The sequence below is a fragment of the Tarenaya hassleriana genome, unplaced genomic scaffold (assembly GCF_000463585.1).
Source record: "Tarenaya hassleriana unplaced genomic scaffold, ASM46358v1 Cleome25, whole genome shotgun sequence".
Taxonomy (NCBI): Eukaryota; Viridiplantae; Streptophyta; class Magnoliopsida; order Brassicales; family Cleomaceae; genus Tarenaya; species Tarenaya hassleriana.
The window spans coordinates 909,468-929,716 of NW_010965775.1; the positions used below are offsets into that span (position 1 = coordinate 909,468).

The following is a 20,249-nucleotide window of genomic DNA, read 5'->3' on the forward strand; positions in this document are numbered from 1 at the left end:
GCTCTTCCGGACAGGATAGAAGCTATACCCGATGGGACTGCGGGTGGTCCTAAGAAAACTAGTGCTTGGTCTGCATCAGCATCTCGTGCTGAGATCAAATTTGATTCAGGTATGTAACTTGTTTTATTTTTTCTTGAAGATTGCACTTACATATGCAACCATGTTTGAATTAATCACTGTTCTTTATATGGTTGGGAATACCGTACCATTCTACTTTATGGGAGCCTCAGAATCTTACAATGGGTTTGTTGTAATTGATAGCCAATGAACAACCCGAGTTTAAACTTTACTTAGTCATCCCTGTTCTGGATGTTAGATGGGCATTTTGATGATGATTACTTCCAAGAATCAAAGGAATCTAGCCAATACAGGCAGGAGTATGAGATGCGAAAGATGAAGCAGGCAAGCCACATTCTCTAAATCCTCTTGTTTCATGTGCTCTGTTATCTGGGAAGAAGTCCACTTGTTGGTCCAAAAGACTAGATTTGACTCATCTTAACTACTCGGGTAACCACCAGGATCAAGGTCTGGATATGATTTCCGAAGGTTTGGATACTTTGAAGAACATGGCACATGATATGAATGAGGTAAGCTTCCTTTTAAATGAAGCTGTTAACATGCTAGCCTTAGTACTTGATCTGATCAATGCATCAACACTGTACATGCAGGAATTAGATAGGCAAGTTCCTCTGATGGATGAAATCGACACTAAGGTAAACAATGGTGCAATTGTCTTTTATTTTCCCTGAAATTCTTTCGGCATGTGATTTTTAATCTCTCACTCTCTCTCTCTCTCTCGCATGAGCATACTTACAGGTTGACAAAGCAACAGCAGACCTTAAGAACACCAATGTCAGGCTTAAAGACACTGTCAACCAGGTGACTGAGTTGAAACACTTTTTCATGTAGCAGCATCTTCTCAAGAGGCTTTTAATTCCATACACGCACGTCTAACATGAGTGTGGTTCTTTTCCAGCTAAGATCAAGCCGGAATTTCTGTATCGATATCGTATTGCTGTGCATTATTCTGGGAATCGCTGCGTATTTGTACAAGTAAGTTCGTGTGCCTATCCCTCGGGTCCACCTTGAAATATCCATAAGCATATTAATGCATTCTGGGTTGCATATTTATCCCGGATAAGATTGGTTTGAAAAAACTTCTATGACAAAAATTATGCCTTGCATTTTTTTTTTTCAGTGTACTGAAGAAGTGAGAAGAGCGAAAAAGGTCACTTGGGTATAACATATCTCCCCCGTAAAATGTGAAATTTCTTTCATCCCCGAACCGATTCATTGGTACCACTGTGCTGTGTGTGTATACATGTTTTTATTCCATGTGGCCGACAGGACCTTGTGTTTCTTGTTCCCGTGTGTGTTTGCTTGTTCATTCATGACAGTTTGCTTTGGTTATATAATTATACCAAAGTATGGAATGCGTGATCTCCTCCTTAGTATAGTATGACGTTTTCACTGGGCATGGATAGATTCATAGAACACAGAATATGCCTTGAAGGGGAAATGGTTTGACCATTTGCAGTAAAAGGGTTGCTATACTACTTTTATGTGAACCATAGAAGTTGTGAAACCATGTGTGGTTTGATTATAGAATACACACTCATATATATATATATATATGATGTATATACATGTTTTTATTCCATGCGACCGACAGGACCTTGTGTTTCTCGTTCTGGTGTGTGTTTGCTTGTTCATTCATGACAGTTTACTCTGGCTATATAATTATATCAAAGTATGGAATGCATTCATGAATGCATGATCTCCTCCTTTATTGCATAGTAATAGTATGACATAGATAGATTCATAGAACACAGAATATGGCTTAAAGGGGAAATGGTTTGACCATTTGCCGTAAAAGGGTTGCTATACTATACTTTTATGTGAACCATAGAAGTTATGAAAATTCAATTGGCTCTCAAGCTTTTGTCAAACCATGTGTGGTTTGATTATAGAATACACACTCATATATATACATATATATATGTATAGTTGTTACAAGTAATTGAATGGGATGATGGTAGAGACCAAAGGGGAAAAAACAAAAGGAAAGGAACGGAAGTTGGAGTTTTGAGATTTCGAAGCGCATAGTGACGCGGGGGGGGGGGGCAGATTTTGAATAAAAGCCTAAGCCCCGATGTGGAGAGAGAGACACGATGTCCTTTCTGCTTGGACTCAACCTCGTCAACTCAACCATCGTCTCCCTCCCCATTCTAATTATTAATTGTTAATTGTATCATTAATTGCAGTTAGAGAGATCAATTTACCTTAACCCACATACTATGGAAATCGATATTATAATCGTGTAAAAACAAATGGAAAAGAAATCCTCTAAAAACACATCCTGCTGCTTTCTAGAATTTAATGCGTTTTTTTTTTTCACATTCTATACACATGATATTGTCAAGCTTAATTTGATTGACCAATGGAGATTATATATTGGACCGGCATCCATATTCAATAAGAGTTGTTAAAAAAAAAAGTAATGATAATAAAATACAACCAAAGTCTTAATATGTACCATTCCTTTTATTAATAATATACATTAGTGATAATTCATTAACAGTACTCTATAAGTAACCAGCCATTTGTTTTGCACATTATTTTGTGCTCATGGGAGTTTGAGATGTACAAACATACATCGCGTGTATGTGTGTATATATATATATGTATATATATATATATGTGATTTTTATAATAATTAATTTAATATTGTTATGATTTACCCTAGATATTATGCTTAGAATATTCTATTATATTTTGCTATATATTATGATGTATTCTTCCCATTATCAATAATAGAAAAACATTTTCCCTATTATGGTATCAGAGCTTCGGTTTTTGCTCTAATTTTTTTTCTCCTTCTCATCAACAATGTCGGTCGAATCCGAAAGCGACGCTGAAGATGTCAACGATGTACTAAATCCAATAGTATCATCGTCTTGAGTATCGTTTTAAATTTATTTTGCTCTTTTTTTTCTTCTATTTTTTTTTCCCGATGACGGTGTTCATCACCGTCAACCCTAGCCGATGTGCTATTTTTTTTTAACGACGATGTTCGTTTATCGACGTCAACCCTAGCCGATGTGCTATTCTTTTTTTTTCTCTGACGACGTTCGTTTATCGACGTCAACCCTAGCCGTTGTAAGCTCTTTAAACATGGCTATTAGCCTCTTTCGATTGGAAAACTCCGATCGTCGATCCACGTATTTGCGTCACTTATTTTTATTTTCTTCTCTTGTCCCGCTGCTAGACTATCACGCATTATGCGTCGCGCTTTTGCGCCCATTTTTTTTTTCTTCTTTTCTCCGGCCTAGCCGCTCGCTATACACATCGCAATTTTTTTTGCGCTGCCGACCTCATTGTCGTGCAACCCAACTCGCGCATATGCACCGCACATCCGTGCCACATCAGCCTCTGAGAATACAACTCTCAAGCTCTTCGAATGTTATCAAGCAACAACAACTCAAGTCTGGACTACACCAGCACATGGAAGATGATTCGTTTAATACGATCACAATTTCAGTTTTTAGTTTTTATATAACAAGATTGAATTCATCATAAATGATTCATCTTGAGGGGGCATATAGGAAGATATTATTCTTATAATATTATCATTAATATTGTTATGATTTACCCTAGATATTATGCTTAGAATATTCTATTATATTTTGCTATATATTATGATGTATTCTTCCCATTATCAATAATAGAAAAACATTTTCCCTATTACAAACATACATCGCGTGTATGTGTGTATATATATATATATATATGTGATTTTTATAATAATTAATTTAATATCTAAACAGAACTTTGGATACCAGCATCAAGTGGACCAAAAGAAAGCTCCAAACGCATGGAGCCAAAAGAGAGGTTGGATTTTATTATTTTATTTCATTTTAAAATATAATCTAATCAATTTATGTGTATTGTTATTGTACCAGTAGCTCGGGTTACGGAACACTTGAGAAGATTGGAAAAAATAAAATAAAATAACATCTTTGAAAAAGGAATTGTCTGTCCCTGCGTATTTTTCAAAATTATTCTTAATAATTATAACAGTGCAAATTTTATATGCAGTGTATTTCTCTTGAAAATGTGGTCGAGTATACGGATACGTATAACCGTAGAAACGTCAGACTTAAGGTTTTGCGTATATATACCGTAAAAATACAAATCTGGGGATGTATTACGCAAAAGTACATATACATATATATATACACATATATATATATATGGGGAAAAACAAGCTCAGGTCACGTTGTCGGGCCATATCGAATTTCAGATGGTACATACACATGCAAAATGTATGTATATACATCATGTGTACATGCACCGGACGAGATCAGTTGTCTTTTCAAAGCATATGTTAGAGCAAATGCTTTGTGTATCTCATGATGCATGATGCATGATGTATGTTTACAGTTGTGGAGTTTATGAAATTATGTTACATATGAATATACGTACATATATGCGTTGCTTACATGACATGTGGAAAGCTCTATTCTTCGAAACAGTGGATTCAAGTACTATCAATCACATCACTATTACAATCATAAACGACATCATCATTCTCGTTATGATGGTCATGATGATGATGATGATGATTATGATGATGCATCATGAGAATCACAGGGACCCACAAAAGGATATAGACAGTGAGACAGGCGTCACGGACCGTCCTATCGCCTTCCTCGTTAACCCAAAGATACCCTCTCTCGATATATATATCACGTTACTAAAAAAAAATAATGCAACATGCAACATGCAACATGCAACATGCTATGTTTGGTCCAACTTGTAATTATGGCTTAATCATTTATTTCCTTATCAAATTTTCCTTAAAGGCAACTCGCTTTTCTAACGGACACGCCTTTTTTTTCACTTCTTCGAGATTCACAAAACCCTAGAAATTTTACAAATAAAAAATGAAATTCAAAGACGGTAGAAACACAAAAGGCACTACAAAAGACTTTTTTGAGTTCCTAAAACTTTTCGGGAGTCAAAGATGTTATTTATATATATATATATATATATATACCGAAACTTTTGCTTATAACCTAACCTATATGCTTGTTCTTGGAACAAACAACATTTTCGTTTTTGTAATATAAAATTTCTTGGGTGCATAAACTTTTACGTGGTGATAAACATCTTATATATATAGAGGAATCCCATACATATATACATATATATATATATATCATCGCTGTAATTAACTATACATGTAGATCCAAAATATTAGATAATCATGCTATTATAATATATATATATATATATATTATATAATGTGTCTGTTCGATATAACAACAAGCACTTAAACACAAACATTCCGTTACGAAATTCAGAAGTTTACAGGCAAAAACAGTAAAAGTAAACACACACGCGATAAAAAAAATTTACAGTATCATGTGAAATCGATTCCATGTCAGACATAATATATGTATATATGTGTGTGTGTGTGTGTGTGGAGTTAATTATTTGGAGATGTATATTCCGTTTGGTTAATATTAAAAAAAAATGGATAACTTGAAGGTATATTTCAATTGATTATCCGACATCTTTCTTACTCCAATTTTTACACCAACACATGTACACACGTGTGCCTGTGCAATTGAGAGAGAGAGAGAATAATATTTATAAAAAAATAATGACAAATAAATTATAGATAAAACCCACTTTCCCTTTTGAAAAAAACCACAGATTTGGTCCTAAACAAAAGAACAGATCTCCATAAGAACATCTCCGAGATCTCCCATCAGTTTTAGATTTTATTTTATTTTATTTTATTGCGTAAAATTCTCTTTAAATATAATCTTTGTGCCTTGAGAATTTCTTCATCTCGTTTGGTATTTTCTTGTCATTTGGCAGAATCAAAGAGTCAAGCACCTTCAAACATTCCCCCGAAACCTAAAAACCAAAACAACTTGAATATATCTTCTTCTTCTTCTTCTTCTTCTTCGTCCAAACCCTATAACTTATACTTTTGTTTGTATACTGTGTTTCTCTAATTAAATCTCCTGCGGATCTTCTTTGTTTTCTTGCAAGATTTTTTTTTATAAAAAAACCAAGCTCTTGTCTTTTCTTCTTCAGTGTCCTGAAACCGCGCGCAACAAAACAGCAGCTAAAAAATATGCAGATGATTCCAGGAGATCCGTTTTCTTTATCTTCTTCAATGGCAGGCTTTGCTCATCACCAGGAGCCACAGCTTCATCATCTTCAGCAGCAGAACCCTGACCTTAATCCTAACCCTAACCCTAATCTCAACCCTAACCCAAATGCAAAACCAAACCCTTCATCCAAGAAGAAGAGAAATCAACCAGGTACTCCAGGTATTCCATCATCTCTACACACACATAATATATATATATACACACACCTGCGCTTATATAAGTATACAGATATGTTTTTCTTCATCATTTAAATGTAAATATACATGTTTCTTCATATTTATATACGCATGGTTACACACGTACATATATATGTACACAAGACGACGGTGTGAGTTTCGTATATGCCCAGATCCAATCCGTATAAAAACATGAGTGATGGAATATCTTAACACATACATGTTTTATATTCCGCATGCATATCGTCTTGATGAACATGGCATGGCATGATCTAATGGTAAATACAAACACATACATGGAGAGTTTTGAACTAGAACTAATCAAGAAAAAGAACAGATCCGGATGCAGAAGTCATCGCTCTGTCGCCGAAAACCCTAATGGCGACAAACAGATTTGTGTGCGAGATATGCAACAAAGGGTTCCAGAGAGACCAGAACTTGCAGCTCCACCGACGCGGACACAACTTGCCGTGGAAGTTACGGCAGAGGACGAACAAAGAGGCGGTGAGGAAGAAAGTGTACATATGTCCGATCAAGACATGCGTCCATCACGACCCTTCCAGGGCTCTCGGAGATCTGACCGGAATCAAGAAGCATTACAGCAGAAAACACGGCGAGAAGAAGTGGAAATGCGAGAAATGCTCCAAGAAATACGCCGTACAATCGGACTGGAAGGCTCATACCAAGACCTGTGGCACTCGTGAATACAAATGTGACTGTGGCACTTTGTTCTCCAGGTATGGTTAATTCTCAAATCACACAAATGAAATGACCATATATATATATATATATACATATATATATATATATGTGTGTGTATTCTTGGTGTGGAAAACCCTAATCGAAGAAAAGAAAAATCATACGATATATAATATGATAATTGTCGTAGCAGGTATACAGTATATATATTCAATAAATATTGGGAACTCATCATACATAGATCAATATGAAATTAATAGAGTGAGTATAGGTGGGAAAAGTCAATGAGAGATGTCATCATATTGTATTATTATGTCTTGTATCTTGATTTATATAACTTGCCAAGCATTAATTGCATTCTAGAAGATTTTACAATCTGTATATGAAATTGAGGTCGCTATATTCATATATTTGTGCGTGCTTTGTCTTTATTCTTTACACGACACGAAACAATATATATATATATATATATATATAAATTATTCAATTTTTTTTTACACGAGTATAAAATTTTAAATATCTTGTAATTAATGACAGTGAGTACTCTTTTGTGTATTTCTGATTCGGGGTACACACACACACACACACACATATTATGTGTATAATTAAAAAAGTGTATATGTGTATGTATATTGATTCTGTTTATTTTTCATTGTCTCTCTGTCTTGTCTGTTTGCATAGTAGAAAATAAATGCTTTCGGCCGGGAATGTCTTGTTGCCAATTATAGTTCGAATTTAATGCTCCATGTTTTTTTTTATAATCATTGCATACGTCTCAATTCGAATAAATATTATCTCACTCATGCTAATATTCGTGCTAATTAAGGTCTAGGGTTTATATATATATATAGATATATATATAATATTTTTTATTATGATATGAATTTTTCGTTTTTTTTTTCCCACAGGAAAGATAGTTTCATTACACATAGAGCATTCTGCGATGCCTTGACTGAAGAAAGTGCGAGGATGTCTTCACTTGGAAACAACAATTCGGGTTCCACAAATCTGAATTTCGGAAATGATTCCAACAACAACAATAATAATATGAACAGTGTGCCCCATGGATTCATCAACAGATCTGTTCATCATCCCGACATTAGTTCTGCCATAAATCATCAGTTCGGTTTAGGTTTTGGACATGATCTTACCGGAATGCATGCCCATGGTATTTTTCTCTTAATTATCCATAATGTGTATATATATATATATATATATATATATATTCCCTGCTCATCTAATTATCGAATAATTCAAGGAGAAGACAAAAAACATTGTAAATGCGCAAAAAATCTGACATAACTTCAAACCGTCTTTGATCCTAATTGATTGATTCTAAATTCGTTCAGGTTTATCCGAGATGGTCCAAATGAGCTCGGCCGGTAACCACCATCTCTTCCCGCCGCCGCCGTCGTCGTCATCATCCATTCCTGAATTCGCCGGCCACCACCACCACTTCCAGATTCCGGCGACTTCCACAAACCCTAATCTCACGTTATCATCATCAAGCTCTGCTTCACTACCGGTACTGCAAAACCAACAAACCCTAAAAGACGCATCTCCGTCTCCGCTCTTCTCCTCGTCGGACAAACAACAACCGAACAAGCCCATCTCTCCCATGTCCGCAACCGCTCTCTTGCAGAAAGCCGCTCAGATGGGCTCCACCAGAAGCACCGCCACCGCAGCTCCGTCGTTCTTTGCCGGATCTATGACGTCATCATCCGCGGCTTCTCCTTCTTCTTCATCTCCTCCTCCTCCTCCTCGAAACCCTATCATGATCCACCACCAAATGTTCAACCCTAACCCTAGGAGCATCAATCATCAAGAGCATCACAATCTTGCCCCTCCTCCTCCGCCGCCGAATATGTCGACGGCGACGAGCTATGCAGCCGCCGCCGCACCGAATCCAAATCCTGGTTATTACCCGATTCAACAGATGGGTATGACCCGGGATTTCCTCGGAGTGAGCAGCGAACATCATCTTCATCATCAAATGGGTCGTCAGTTCTTGCCTCAAGAACTGACGAGGTTTGCTCCATTGGGTTGAAATTCGAGAATGGATATAATTGGTATAAAATTATCAAGATGTGTTTTGGATCGGAGTGAAGAAGAAGAGATCGACACTGGACAAGTATTTCTTGGATTTTAGGGACTGTCGGATTTGTGAAAAGACATGCGAATTGGTCGGACGGTGGGGACGAAGTGACAAGACCGGAATCGTTTTGCACTATGCGCTATTACACTGTCATGTGTTTGTGTATATGTTCATATTCCCAGACATGCATGTGGTTTTGTATATGTTCTTTTTCCCCCCTTCTATAATGAATTTCTAAGACTTTTTGGTCTGTCTGTTATTTGGATTTTGAATTTTTCCGTGAATGTGAAAACCTCAAAATATATTATCTGAATTCATAGATTCGATGCCAATGAATTGTAGTGCTCTTTGCTTATTATTATTATTATTATTATTATTATTATCATCATTATTATTATTATTAATATTATTATTATTATCATTATTATTATTATTATTTTGTTAAATTGCAAAGGCTAATTCCCCTTAATTTTGATCATTAACGGTATTGTTATCTCAAATTCAACCGGTAAATACAAAACCATAGAGCATATATCAAAAGAGATTAATATATTATTTTTAATATTTTCGTAAATATCAATAAAATAAAATACTATATATGAAGTTGAAAGAAAAAGTGGTGTTGGAGTTTATAGGTACTTGATCCAAGCGGACAAACCCTAGCTTTTCGAGATGAGAGTCAATGCTATAATGATCTTCGGATTCTGCAAACTATATATGTCAAAATTTTAAAACATAATTTAATTCCATAACATTTTCGTACGTAGGCTCATAGACTTATATATATATATATTTGTAGCTATTATTTGGCCACAAAGTAGTTAATATATAGTTTCCGTTATAAAAAACTCTAGTCCAGTTGATTAATATATCATCCTTTACTAAATCAAATACAAAAGATTGAGTATCGTATTGAAATTTAAACCTAATTAAATACGAAATAATCGAATAAAAATAAATTTCAATTTAAAAAGTCCTTATATTTTAAATATAAATTGAATAAAAAACAATTTAAAAAATACTTATATTTGTTTAATTAAAATTTAACCATGAAATATAATCCAAACCCAAAAGCGGATATTAAATAATTGGCAATCATGGCTTGAGTTCAGGAAATATTAACTTCAATTTTATCATTCAAATATTTTCCTTTTTTAAAAAAATGTTAAACTTATTATGTCGTATTACTGCTTAAAAATAAAATTTTATGTAAAAAATTCATACACATGCTTTTGTAACATAACAAATCGAGCTAAATTTCTTGAAAAATGCGAGAAATAATTAAAGATTTTAAAAAAGAAGACGAAATTACGTTTAAACATTTGGGCCAACAAGAATTTTATCAGGCCAATTTTCTCTATCATCTGGGCTTAAGAATTGGGCCTTTGACTCTGCATCTTCAATGTCTGACGTGTCAGGTATATCCACGTGTCATACTTTCAATGGTTAAAAGTTCAGGATTGTGGGTCCATCCAATGTAGAAACCACGTGGTGAGTATTGATTGGTTGGAACAACGTGTAGATACACTTCGCATGCAAAACCCAAAGCTGGAAATAAATAAAGGTGTACCCAACAAACTGGAATCAAACTCTCCTCCTCCCTTCGTCTCTCTGAGAATTCCAAGTTCGTGGGTTTACGACTTTAGGTACGTGTATACGCGCGCGCACACACATATATACCTGTATATATATGCATTGAGAATGGATCCGGTCGGAGGATGGTCGGGCATGGATTTCTTGGCCTGGAGAGGAATGGCGTACACACTTCTCCTGCTCAACTTCGTATTCGCTTGTCAGCTTCTTCTTCTTCAACCTCTCGTGTCTGCCTTAGGTAAAATTTTCCTGCAAAAGATTTATCTGTTCTGAAGTAATCGATTCATGCCCTTTTGTATTTAGCTAGTTTCGCCCTGGGGAGATCATCGAAAAATTAGGAAAATTCTTTTATATCCTGTATTAGGGTTGCGTGCTTGTTGCAATCATCGAATGAACTTGGGTATCGAGGATTTGCTCGGGGATGTCTGAATCATGTTTAGGACCTCAGTATTTCGGTTTTGGAACAGTTTCAATCTTCTGGGAGTGAAAGACACTGAGTTTTGATTGCTCAGCATTGTGAATTGATCAAATTAAGACACTGTGAACTCTGTTTTGCCTGTAGTAACTGACACTTGAAGGTGTTGGAACTTGGGAACTTGTTTGAAACCCACAAATTTCCAATTCTACGCAGACAGATAGTTTTATGTGGGCATTACGCCGTTTCTGACAACCAAATCTTGGGGAAATTACAGTGTGTTTGATAAACGCGATTGTGAAACAAGAATGTAACCCGACTTCTGTGGATGATGCTCATTTTCATTTAGCTTTTGTCTTTGTGAGCGATGTTTTATAGAGGCCTTGTTTCCATGCTGGGAGATAAGAGGCATCGGTTACTCCGATTTAAGCTCTAATTGATTGCTTTACCATTCTTGGTGATTTTGTATAGATGGCCAATCTGTAGATGCTTCTGAGCTATTTGAGAGGGCTTCTCAAAGTATAGCTATTAGGCATTACGCCGAGGCGCTAAATGATTTGAATGCAGCCATAGAGGCAGACCCGAAATTTTCGAAAGCTTACCTGAGGCGTGCTTCCATACTTCGTCACTTTTGCAGGTATTAGGGGCAAAGGTTCTCGGGTAGGGTTCATTTCATTATATAAGCTTTAATAGAAAGTTGGAAGTTAATACTGTGCATCCTCTCCTCTTCCCCTGTTGTCATAGATATGAAGAATCTGAAGATAGCTACCAAAAATATCTAGAACTAAAACCAGGAGATTCAGATGCTGAAAAGGAGCTCTCTCAGCTACATCAAGCTCAAAGCGGGTTGGATACTGCGTTGACTCTTTTTGAATCAAAGGATTTCGGGAAGGCTCTTGAATATGTTGATAAAGTTGTTCTTGTCTTCTCCCCTGGTTGCTCCAAGGTCCACTTCCTTCTTTCCCATTTGATATCTCTATTTGTTAGGTTCAAAGACCTTTAGTCTTGTTATTGATAAACCCATATGGAACATGCAAAATCTCAGTTTCTTATTATTGTGCATTTTGATAAAACTTGTTCATCTTTTACTTCAGGCAAAGCTTCTCAAAGTACAGCTGCTTCTGGCTTCTAAAGACTACTCGAGTGCAATTTCTGAGACTGGCTATCTTCTCAAAGAAGATGAAAATAATCTCGATGCTTTGCTCCTCCGTGGTCGTGCCTATTACTATTTAGCTGATCATGATATTGCTCAAAGGTTTGGCATCAGCTCAGCCCAGTATCTGATTTGACACATTCATTCGCGGGCATAATTTGTCTTGACTAATATTCTCGAGTAAACTTGATGTTCAGGCATTACCAGAAAGGACTACGCCTTGATCCTGAGCACAGTGCATTGAAGAAAGCATACTTTGGACTGAAAAATCTACTCAAGAAAACCAAAAGTGTGAGTCTTATGAAGTTTTTTGCGGCTCACAAATTCAAGTAACTTACTTTCCTGCCCATGAACACATATATGTATACCCTCTTGCAGGCTGAAGACAATGCTAGCAAGGGGAAGTTACGGGTTGCGGCAGAGGATTATAAAGCAGCTATAGCTATGGATCCCGATCACATTGCACATAACGTGCATCTCTTTCTCGGACTCTGTAAGGTCACAGTCAGGTTAGGCCGGGGAAAGGAGGCTTTAGATAGCTGCAACGAAGCTCTTAACATAGATCCAGAGCTGACTGAAGCTATGCATCAGGTCCGTATCTTTATTCGGATAGTCACTTTTGAGGATTTCTCGAGAACATAGTGTATATTGAAGCTTCCATCTTGGATTTTACTCAGCGCGGTGAAGCTAAACTCTTGCTCGAAGAGTGGGAAGGAGCCGTCGAGGATTTGAAACAAGCTGCTCAAAGATCTCAGGTACACTTTTTTTTGGTATCAGGGTCATTACTTTACTTGATGATTGGACCTGACAGAAGTGACTCTGCAGGACATGAACATACGCGAAGCGCTGGGTAGAGCCGAGAAAGCATTGAAGATGAGCAAACGAAAGGACTGGTACAAGATTCTTGGAGTTTCCAAGACGGCGTCTGTTTCCGAAATCAAACGAGCCTATAAGAAGCTTGCTCTGCAATGGCATCCAGACAAGAACGTCGACAACAGGGAAGAAGCGGAGAACAAGTTCCGAGAAATCGCAGCAGCATACGAGGTTCGATGATAAGAACGTGTCCATTCTGTCTGCACTGGGAAAGTGTCTGAAATCTGACTGATGAATCCCCATATGATTGATTTGGCAGGTTCTTGGAGACGAAAACAAGCGTGTAAGATATGACAGAGGAGAAGACCTTGAGGAGATGGGTATGGGCGGCGGCGGGGGAGGATTCAACCCTTTTGGCGGTGGGCAACAGTACACCTTCCATTACGAGGGCGGCTTTCCCTCCGGCGGTTTTGGCGACCGTTTTCCGGGTGGTTTTGGTTTCGATTTCTGATTTTTTTTTTTTTCAGTCACTGCTAATCATGTAACTTTGACGTTTTCACTTCAGGTATATGTATTCATTCACCAAAGTTTTGCTCATTTGTCTTTTTGTTTTCATGACATCTGAACTCAGATGTCCCTTCCCCAGTTCCATCCAGTTTTAGTCCTTCCTCAGTCTCTCGACTCCACTGGTTTTAAATTAGATTTCATCTTTGATGAGATTGTAACTCTTGTGCAGAATCCAATCCTTACAGGCCCTATTGTTTTATTGGGCCTTACAAGCTCGGCCCATTTAGTGATTTAAGGCCCATTACAACTATTCTCGCTCATTTTATTTTATTGTCTGTGCATTTTCTTATAACCTTTAATAAAAATCCATATTCAATTTTAGACAATCCCGAAAGGATTATCAGATTTGAAATTTTCCATCCTCGTACACCTCCAAAACCCTAGCTCCCAAATCCTGTCTGATTTTTGTGCTTTGACGAGGGAGTTTGACCGAACCTCCTCGGCCTCCTTCGTCGAGAACATAGGCAGAGTCTCTTGGCTCTATCTCGACCGAAGCGACCACCACCGACCGGACCGGTTGCTGTGATTCCTGCGACTACCGACCTGCATTGGCACAAGAAGGACAACGGCAGACTCCGACCTGAAAGACAAGTTTCTCAAGCTCTAAAGCTTGGAAGGAGCTCTTCTATGGGTCCGCTTGCAGGAATCGAAGCAGAAATCTGTTCGTTTTTCGATGATCAGGATCCGCAGCGAACTTCATCGGACGGCTGCAAACCGGTTCCATGGTTGAGCTGGGACGAGTGGGACTCCGTTAGGGAGTCGCTGTTTTCGTCTTCTTCTGATAAAGTTGCTTCTGCTTTAGAAAGGGTAAGCCTTTGTACTGTATCATTCCCTTGTTTACTATTGGACGCAGAACAAAATCTCCCCGGAAAATACATGGTTTCTGCGAGAACTTGAACACGCTTTTGGGTTTACGATCGGTTTCTCTTTTCCGTTGAGGAAAAGCATTTTCCTGGAAAGTCGATGGATGTCTGTGAGTTTAACGAACCTTTTGCTTAGTTACAAAATTCAACGGAAACTGGTTCCCGGGATCAAAAGCTTTACAAAAGTTAATGAGTTCAGTTTAGAGAAGGCAAGAATCAATACTCCACAATAATCCCCTTGAGTTCTTTAAGTTGATTGACTTAACTTGTGTAATTAGTGGAAGGAAAGTGGGGAAGCAGTTTTTTCATGGATATCCTTAGCCGGTGTTTCTTTTATGTTCATTTGTTCTGTGGTTTGGTTCACGAGGAAGAAGAGTATGTCAATTTGGCATTGAAATTATCCCCTCTGTGCAGTGAATAAACGGGTTGGGAGCATGATAAGATGATGAGGGTGTTCATTTTATTGGTAAAGATAAAATGTTATTCCGTTTCCAATCAATGTGTTATTTTTGGATTTCAGGTTATGACATGGCGAAGTAGAGGGTCTCTTCCAGCGCCTGTTGATGTCACAGCATCTATCATTGAAATTCGCCAGAAAGATGGCTTTATCACGTAAGCTTCTTGGATCCATGATCTTTGGGTTTCTTCAACTCTCTCCAAATTTTTTTTTTTGGTTATTGGTTTCTCTTGTTTGGTGATAAAAAGTAGGGAAAAACAACCAGCAGATGCTTTATATTCAGAACATTTACTGCAAATGTTATACTGCATGGGAATATTAAGGTGATCATATGTTTTCCCTTCCTCTTTTATACCAGTTTTATCCTTTGGTTTGCTGAATTTGTCAGCAGTTTTATAGTTTAAACTCCTGCACTCATCTGACTTAAATGTCCTTATGTCCTGAAGGCTTGTGAACTGTGTTATAGAGAAGACCAGGAGGAGAACAGAAGTTTCAATTGCTGAGGCAGCTAAGGCGATTGATATCCCTCGTAAATTAATCGACCTTCGTCATGGTAAGGAAGTTCAACTAATTGAAGCAGCTCAGATGTTTTCCCTTGATTTTGCATGGCCATTTTAAATTCGTTTCATTTCTGAGCGAGTTTACTCTTTTGATTTTAGAGGGTTCTCATCGTGAGCTTCCTGCCCTTTCTGTACTCCGAGATGCTTCAGATGAGGTATGACCTTTCTGTTTTCAACTCGATTCTACATTTTAGAAATTATTATCTCCTTTGTCTCGATTATTATCAGACATGACAGTTTGAACGGCTTGCACGTTAAAAAGATGCAACAATGCCAGATTTTTTGAGTCGATATTAGATTGCCCTCGTCAAGGTACATAGTCTTGTTGTTTTCTCATGATGATAAATATCATGACTACTGCTTGTATGCAATTTTGTTGGTCATTATAGGCACTTGAATGGTTGAAATCTTATTATTGGGAGCCACAAAAGAACCAAATTCCCTTCAAGAAAGATGGCACTGCTAACATCAGAAGAGAAATCAAATCTAAACTACGCAAACTCTCTTTGTGTGTGCAACTCAGGCAAAATCCTCAAGTTGACTCTGCTTTGATCAAAGAAAAGTGTATGTAAGAGAAAATGTCTCTTCTCTTTTGTACATATGAACTACACTGCAAACTTCAGGTCTCCTGTTGGGTACTACTGGTGCCAGGCAAAAAGAAGATAGTAACCCAACCTATCCATGTCTCCATTGTTCACCACCATACATTTTTTCATGAAAAAAGATAGGAGATACTTGGGTTTTCTTCACTGTTAAAGTTTTTCCTTTTAGAAATTGGTAAAGGTTGAATTGCTTAGTTTCCTTAATCGCCTCTTGCTGCTTCCCTTGCATTCACCTAGTTTCTTATGCTAATCTTTTGGACGCTTCATAACTTCCAGGTTCTAAGAAAAACATAAGGAAGATCCTGACTGGCCTTGTCGAGTTATACTCTTCTTTCTCCTCGGAAATGGTATCTGTGCTGCTTGAATTCTTGCTCAAGGCCTTGGATTCTTCAAAGTCAGCCGAAATTCTAAACCAGTCTGAGCCTGGCCAAGATTTCAGCAGTTATCTGGATGAATGGAAGCCTGTAATTATGGAATTCTCGAATAGAGAACCAGAGTTACTTTTGAATATACTTCAGGCAATCCTCGATATGATCCAAAATGGTGAAAGGAAAAGTTACGAAACCGGTAAGTTATTCATGTATGATCTTAACTCTGACTTCATTTTAACCCCTGGGGCTGGGCATGTGTCTTATGCCTTCCCTGTCTGCTGTTGTAGAACGGGAACTTACATCAAAGTCGATGGAAGATGTGTCCAAATTTGAAAAGCTCCCATTCTTATGTGCATGGCTTGTGGATCATCTCAAGGGGTTGAAGCACTTTCAGAAAAGCAGACCGAACCTTTTCCTAATGGAACTCGTAAGAAAATGCCTTCTCCTGTCAGCATGTGGCCATGACCAGCTAGCTAAATCTGCCTTACAACTAGCAGAGCTTGCGGGAGGTCGTGCTTGGAAGGAGAAGCTCACGAAACTTGCGCACGTTCATAAACCCAGGATAATAGAAGTTCCTCTTGAACGGTGTTCTTCTCTCGTGACAACTCATGAGAATACCCTCTTTCAACAAGAGAGATCAATCCATGGTGCGGCCAAGAAACTGGAGTTTGTCAAGATTCAATTTTCGAAGAAGAAATCTGAAACCGATGCCAGAGTTCAAAGGACATGGGTGAAGCCCAAGTCGTGGAATCCTTGTCCGATCGGTACGTTACCTCGTGTCGTTGGATCCTCCGGTTGTTTACCTCTTCTCTGCTGCAGCAAAGCAATGCCGGTACAAAGTGGCAGCAACAAAAGAGAAGCCGGTATTCAGCTGTTAGATGATTCAACGACTAAGCGAGCGAGGAAGAGGATGGAAGATCATGAATCAAGTGGTCGGAGGTTGGATTTGTACAATGAAGCAGATGATGAAAGTGAATCAGAAGGGGATGCAATGTTTAAGGATAAAGATAATAATGTACTGATAGAAGAAGGCGGGAGCTGTCTTATGGTCGGTGGCGAATGGAAGATGGTGGACACCAAACAGTTATTGGAAATTGCATCTGCTGTAAAAATTTTGGTATAAGTTGTCTCATTTTTTATTTGGACAATCATACCCCTCATATCCGAGTGTATTTACAATTTTACCAATTTGAACGTTGGTGGTACAGGACCCGCCACTTCACGTGATGCCTCTCAATCATTAATCAATAATAATTTATAAATAAAATGGTGGGACCCACACGTGGCAATTACAAAAACTAAGCATTATAACTTTTGGTTCCTAATTTCAGATATTAAAATAAAGTATAAGATCTACTAATTGGTGATTATGGAGGATGGTGTAAGATTACTTGGTCGAATATTAATTATATTACAAAATTACTTTCCTATCTGACACGTGGCAATATCTCGAGGCAATGGAATCGAATCTTCCTTTCCTTTCGAAACACGCCGAACTATTTAGCCTCACTTCACACTCTCCATCACTCAACTCTTCCCTTTCAGATCCTCACAAAGAGAGAGAGAGTGAGTGAGTGGAAGATAAAACAACCCTAACCCAAGTTCTCCAATCTAGATTTCTGCCCCAGAAGAATCGCAGAATCGTGTCTTGATTTCGATTCACAAGCATGTAATTTAGGTCGTTCTGCAGTGTCGGTATGGGGTCGGATCAGATCGAGGTGAAATCGATTAGGGTTCCGAGAAGGGTGTGGTTAGGGTTCCAGAAATCAATGGGTCTCCTCGTGGGTGGGAATCACACCTCCTCCAGGTTTTGTGCCCGCTAAAACTCTCGATTTCTTCTCGTTTTCTGGCTTTTTTCCTCTGATCTGTTCTAGCAAGACAATCTCCTGAAAGAATTGGGGGTTTGTCCCCTTTTGTTGAATTTCTCGACTTCATCGGAATTGGAAGCTGAAATCCATGGGTGTTAAGATTCTGAGGCACAGAATCGGCCAGGGATCTACGGGGAGGCATGCGATGTTTCGCGCTCTGGTTATTGCCTCAGCTCTGTCTGTTGTCCCTTTGATGGAAGTAATGTACGGAACCGAACTAGCATCGGAAAATGGTGACGCCCACAATGATTCGGCGTTGAATCTGGCCGTTTTCGGGCAAGCTCTCTTCTCGGGGCCAAAACTGTTCGTAGATAAGTTTGTCGAACCATTCTGGGGCAAATTTGAGACGGAGAAGCTGTCGGAAACTGTAACCGGTGGCATTATCGCTGAGTTAATGGGTCTGAAACTGTTGCATTATGATGCCAAAGTTCTCTACATTGGTCGGGCACCGGATTTGGCTGTTTCAGCGTTCAAAGGGTTTGGTTTCTCCGACACTCACGGGGTTCTTGGCCACCCCTTGTTTCCCTTCATGCGCAAGAATCATGTTCATGAGCTTGATTTTACCGAAAGCTCTTTTGATCTCGTGATCAGTGGAGATCTGGACCTTGTTATTTCCCCTGTTCTTCTCGTGCTCGAAATGGAGCGTGTGCTGAAGCCTGGTGGAATTGGAGCAGTTATCGTGAGTTCTAAGGGCAGTTCATATATGAACGGTCTCGTCAAATCTGCCATCTCGATTTCATCATGGCTTAAGCAGTCCGCGATCGTGCATGTGAACTACTTGGATGAGTTCACATTGGTTGTTTTCAAGAAGAACGTGACAGATAATTCTTCTTACTTTGGAGAGATTCAGCTACCAAGTGATTGCGGATCTGTTGTGAACAATAAACCCTACATCAGGTTTTTGGAACCTCTAATTGAGAGAAAGCCTATCGATTTTCCAAAATCGATCACTTACTTGCCCAAGCTCATCGATATCTCCCTGAAGAAGAGGCTGGTCTACATTGACATTGGAGCAGGCGAGCATCTGAACGCTAGTTTGTATTCGAGCTGGTTCTTACCATCATACCCAGTTGACAGCAAGGCTTTCAACATCTACTTTGTTGATCACAATACTTCAGTGATGCTGTCTTACGTCAAGAAGCCCGGTGTCACCTTTGTCTATCATCCGGGTCTAGCTGGGGACAAGGCTACATCTAAGAACGTCAATGCCCACGAAGATTTAGAACCATTTCCAGAAGACGAGGGTTTTGATTTTCTCGCTTGGTTCGAGGAAACCGTGAAGTATGCTGATTTCGTGGTTCTGAAAATGAACACGAGCGAGGTGGAGATGAAGTTCCTGTCGGGTCTACTCGAAAGTGGAGCCATATGCTTCATAGATGAGCTTTTCCTTCGATGCCCGACTGATTCAGACTGCTTGAGCATACCTAGAGCTCTGAGAAGCAGAGGTGTGTTCGTCCACCAGTGGTGGGGAGAGTGAGACGACTCTGTTTGTAACTCAGTCGTATTTAAGTGTCGTGTTTTCTGTTGTGTTGTTTGGTATTTGATCTCTTGTCATGTCAGTGGTTGTGAGGGATTGTCCCTCCCTGTTTACTGATGTTTCTCCCCTTGGCCGCAGCAGCTACCGGCTAAGCTACTTTAACTAAATAAGCAGCTGCCTGTTTGTGTTTGTTCAAGTGGATTCCATTGTTTGATTTCGCTCACTGTTCCTGGGCGGTTCCTTACAACAGATGTCATCTTTATGAACTCTATTCCCCAACCAAAGCCCTTTGGTGGTTTCTGTCTCGAATGCTTCCAAGAATTAGTAAAAACACAGGGACAGTGATTCG

The 20,249-nt window shown here is 38.6% G+C and overlaps 5 protein-coding genes across 9 annotated transcripts in view; all 5 read left to right on the forward strand.

The window, feature by feature from the left end:
* Positions 1-1,456, forward strand: part of LOC104816328 (syntaxin-71) — a 2,821-nt gene extending 1,365 nt beyond the window's left edge. The window contains exons 4-10 of one of the 2 annotated variants that reach the window (XM_010545081.1): positions 1-109; positions 317-402; positions 519-587; positions 669-713; positions 817-879; positions 977-1,053; positions 1,199-1,456. In XM_010545081.1, the coding sequence (XP_010543383.1) occupies positions 1-109; positions 317-402; positions 519-587; positions 669-713; positions 817-879; positions 977-1,053; positions 1,199-1,214 (465 nt within the window). In that variant the 3' untranslated portion in view covers positions 1,215-1,456. The remainder of the gene's footprint in view (positions 110-316; positions 403-518; positions 588-668; positions 714-816; positions 880-976; positions 1,054-1,198) is intronic. The other variant, XM_010545083.2, reaches the window with a different exon arrangement.
* Positions 1,457-5,738: 4,282 nt separating this feature from the next.
* LOC104816330 (zinc finger protein JACKDAW-like) lies at positions 5,739-9,463 on the forward strand. Of its 2 annotated transcripts, none has more exons than XM_010545086.1 (4): positions 5,739-6,341; positions 6,705-7,104; positions 7,975-8,234; positions 8,416-9,463. In XM_010545086.1, exons 1-4 carry the CDS (start codon positions 6,152-6,154, stop codon positions 9,111-9,113), a joined length of 1,548 nt encoding a protein of 515 aa, XP_010543388.1. In that variant the 5' UTR covers positions 5,739-6,151; the 3' UTR covers positions 9,114-9,463. The 2 variants fall into 2 exon arrangements, with proteins under 2 accessions (XP_010543388.1, XP_010543387.1); XM_010545085.2 differs by having other exon boundaries at positions 5,740-6,350.
* A 1,275-nt stretch (positions 9,464-10,738) lies between these two features.
* LOC104816331 (dnaJ protein P58IPK homolog) lies at positions 10,739-13,802 on the forward strand. Its single transcript, XM_010545087.2, has 9 exons — positions 10,739-10,992; positions 11,641-11,806; positions 11,914-12,115; positions 12,264-12,424; positions 12,520-12,613; positions 12,701-12,913; positions 13,000-13,077; positions 13,148-13,366; positions 13,455-13,802. Exons 1-9 carry the CDS (start codon positions 10,863-10,865, stop codon positions 13,644-13,646), a joined length of 1,455 nt encoding a protein of 484 aa, XP_010543389.1. The 5' UTR covers positions 10,739-10,862; the 3' UTR covers positions 13,647-13,802.
* Positions 13,803-14,021: 219 nt separating this feature from the next.
* LOC104816332 lies at positions 14,022-17,743 on the forward strand. 2 transcript variants are annotated; one of them, XM_010545088.1, is made up of 8 exons: positions 14,022-14,509; positions 15,086-15,177; positions 15,271-15,345; positions 15,469-15,575; positions 15,682-15,737; positions 15,972-16,146; positions 16,461-16,751; positions 16,843-17,743. In XM_010545088.1, the coding sequence occupies exons 1-8, from the start codon at positions 14,330-14,332 to the stop codon at positions 17,676-17,678; spliced, it is 1,812 nt and encodes a 603-aa protein (XP_010543390.1). In that variant the 5' UTR covers positions 14,022-14,329; the 3' UTR covers positions 17,679-17,743. The 2 variants fall into 2 exon arrangements, with proteins under 2 accessions (XP_010543390.1, XP_010543391.1); XM_010545089.1 differs by having other exon boundaries at positions 15,274-15,345.
* Positions 17,744-18,069: 326 nt separating this feature from the next.
* LOC104816335 lies at positions 18,070-20,118 on the forward strand. 2 transcript variants are annotated; one of them, XM_019202865.1, is made up of 2 exons: positions 18,070-18,362; positions 18,562-20,118. In XM_019202865.1, the coding sequence occupies exons 1-2, from the start codon at positions 18,253-18,255 to the stop codon at positions 19,898-19,900; spliced, it is 1,449 nt and encodes a 482-aa protein (XP_019058410.1). In that variant the 5' UTR covers positions 18,070-18,252; the 3' UTR covers positions 19,901-20,118. The 2 variants fall into 2 exon arrangements, with proteins under 2 accessions (XP_019058410.1, XP_010543394.1); XM_010545092.2 differs by having other exon boundaries at positions 18,071-20,118.
* The last annotated feature ends 131 nt before the right edge of the window (positions 20,119-20,249 follow it).